We start from the raw sequence: 2,265 nt of genomic DNA, 5'->3' as shown, positions 1-2,265 counted from the left end.
AAATACCTTGTACATGCTCCGAATGAAATAAATATAGAGTCTGTTTCCGCATAAAACAGCTACCATTTCCTTCTCGATGAATATAAAATATTACTGTTACATCGTTGCAGTATTTCCTAATTAAATGCATTTTAAATTAAATTAAAACGAAATCAAATCTAAAACTTTTTGTATTGATAATAATTATTAATAAAAGTTGTAAAAAATAATTGCAAAAACTTTTGATTGAATAATTACTTATAATCGATATTCTCACAATATTCTATCGTCAAAAGTACAAGCGAAGACTTATTCATGCTTCTTGCGTAGAATTACTTACAGTTTATCCATAAGATTGTTTACAGAGAACAACAATTTAAATAAAACAAAAATGAAAGTTTAAATGATGATGTTACACCTGTCCTTGCGCGGTTAGATTATCTCGTAATAATTACATAAAAGGTGGTATATCCACATAATTTCAATTGTAATGAGATTGTTGTTGCAAAATGACTACTAGGATTTATCAGAGAAGTCATAAGCCAATTCTGCGACCGTGACATCAGCGTTGAACAAAGCCTTTCCAAAGAGACTGTATAAGAAAAATTAAGGAATAATATTGACATTTACAGTTATGTCAAAATACTGTCCATCACGGAAATAATCCTTTAAGAATCGATAAAGTAATAAATTGCAGGCAAAATGTGTAATTTAAATTTTCTTTATTGGCTGCCGCAAAACTTGTCTTCGCGTGAATGACACGTAAGGAGAGTTCGTAGATGGAGGTACAGCGTAAGAAGGTCTGGATGGTGGCGGTGAATAAGGCGGATTTGTGGGTGGACCATACGTGGGTTTTTCCGGTTCCTGTGACGACTGTGAAGAACTGGCTGATAGACCAGCACTAGAACTCGACGATGTGCCGGACAGATTTGCGCTGGAAGTCGCCGACGTAGCCGACAATTTCAAGAAAGCGCCGAGGACTTCCTTTAGCGGCCCAGTTAGATCGCTACCACTCGGAGCTTCCTGCAAAGCAGATTAAGAAATCTCAAATATCTGAGAGAAAAATTGCGGAAATGCTATTTCTTTGCACAAGCACAATAAAAATAAAATAGGAAACACTGTTTTTAATTTCAATTAAAAATTTCTTTGCAATTATTCAACGAAGAGTGCAAATTAGATTTATAATTATCTTAAATCCAAAATTGTGCGCGTATAGGTATGTAAGAGGAAAATTGCTTACGGGTTTGCCGTAAGAATTATAGCCGTCGTAAGTTGTGGACGCGTGGGACGTGTCTCTGTTACCACTATAACCATTCTGACCATACCCAGCGTTACCATATTGACCATATTGATTGTAACCATAACTTTTGTGACCTTTGGAACCTGTGCTAGCACCAGCGAGCACGCCTGTCACGATCGAGCTTACTAGAGATTTCACATCCGATTCACTTGCCGAAGCGGCGCTTTCCTGAAATTTGAAAATAATAAAAAAACATTAATTTAATTTTGTAAAATAGAATAAAAAAGAAAAAAAAGAGATTAATCGAGGTTACTTTAATTACTTTACTCTTCTTAAACTTCATCAAATTTTTGTGTTATTATTACCATTATTTCTTTTTTATGTATATTATCTATATCCATTTTTTGTTAACTTATTCGATTTCATTTTTAAATATAATCTACAATTTACAAACTTATTGTAATTAGTTTTTAGCTTTTAGTTTTTTATATGAATCTAAAAATTAATTTCAAGACAATTAATTTTATTATTGCTGATATTTCGTTTGTTTTGCATTGTTTGTACAGCGTCATATGTGTTGTATCTTTTGCTCTCTATATTCACATACTTTTTAATGAATGCACATTGATAAAGTTATTAATATTATTATTATTAATAAAAGTTGTTAAATAATTATATAGAGAATAGTTTCATGATACATACTTTACTTAGCTTAGCGGTAATACCGGCGATAAGGCCCGACAACACTGATTGCCCATATGGACCTTGTGGCTAAAATCAACGCATAAATAGATAATACAAAAAACATCAAGGCGATAACATAATATTAATACAAAATTGCAATTGCAATATATTATGTATGTATAAATATACGTACATAAAAATTAAAAAGGATTACCTTGCTTAAAGGTTCACCCGATGCTGCAAATACGGACGCCGATCCTTGTACGCCTTCGGGCTAAAAATCAAGTGAATCTTTTAAAAAGTTATGTATTAATAGTATTAGTATTCTAATTGAAAATAAACTTGTTAATTTATAGCAATAT

General features: G+C 32.1%; 1 protein-coding gene across 1 annotated transcript in view; it reads right to left on the bottom strand.

Moving 5' to 3' along the window:
- Positions 1-690: 690 nt before the first annotated feature.
- Positions 691-2,265, bottom strand: part of LOC108751793 — a 5,710-nt gene continuing 4,135 nt past the window's right edge. Inside the window, exons 7-10 of the mRNA XM_018492202.1 lie at positions 2,118-2,177; positions 1,922-1,990; positions 1,220-1,447; positions 691-1,002 (exon numbers count right to left, since the gene is read on the bottom strand). Of these exons, the coding sequence (XP_018347704.1) occupies positions 691-1,002; positions 1,220-1,447; positions 1,922-1,990; positions 2,118-2,177 (669 nt within the window). The remainder of the gene's footprint in view (positions 1,003-1,219; positions 1,448-1,921; positions 1,991-2,117; positions 2,178-2,265) is intronic.

The sequence above is a fragment of the Trachymyrmex septentrionalis genome, unplaced genomic scaffold (genome assembly GCF_001594115.1).
Source record: "Trachymyrmex septentrionalis isolate Tsep2-gDNA-1 unplaced genomic scaffold, Tsep1.0 scaffold52, whole genome shotgun sequence".
Classification (NCBI taxonomy): domain Eukaryota; kingdom Metazoa; phylum Arthropoda; class Insecta; order Hymenoptera; family Formicidae; genus Trachymyrmex; species Trachymyrmex septentrionalis.
The sequence above is the reverse complement of the archived record's forward strand: the minus strand, read 5'-3'. Positions and strand labels throughout refer to the sequence as shown.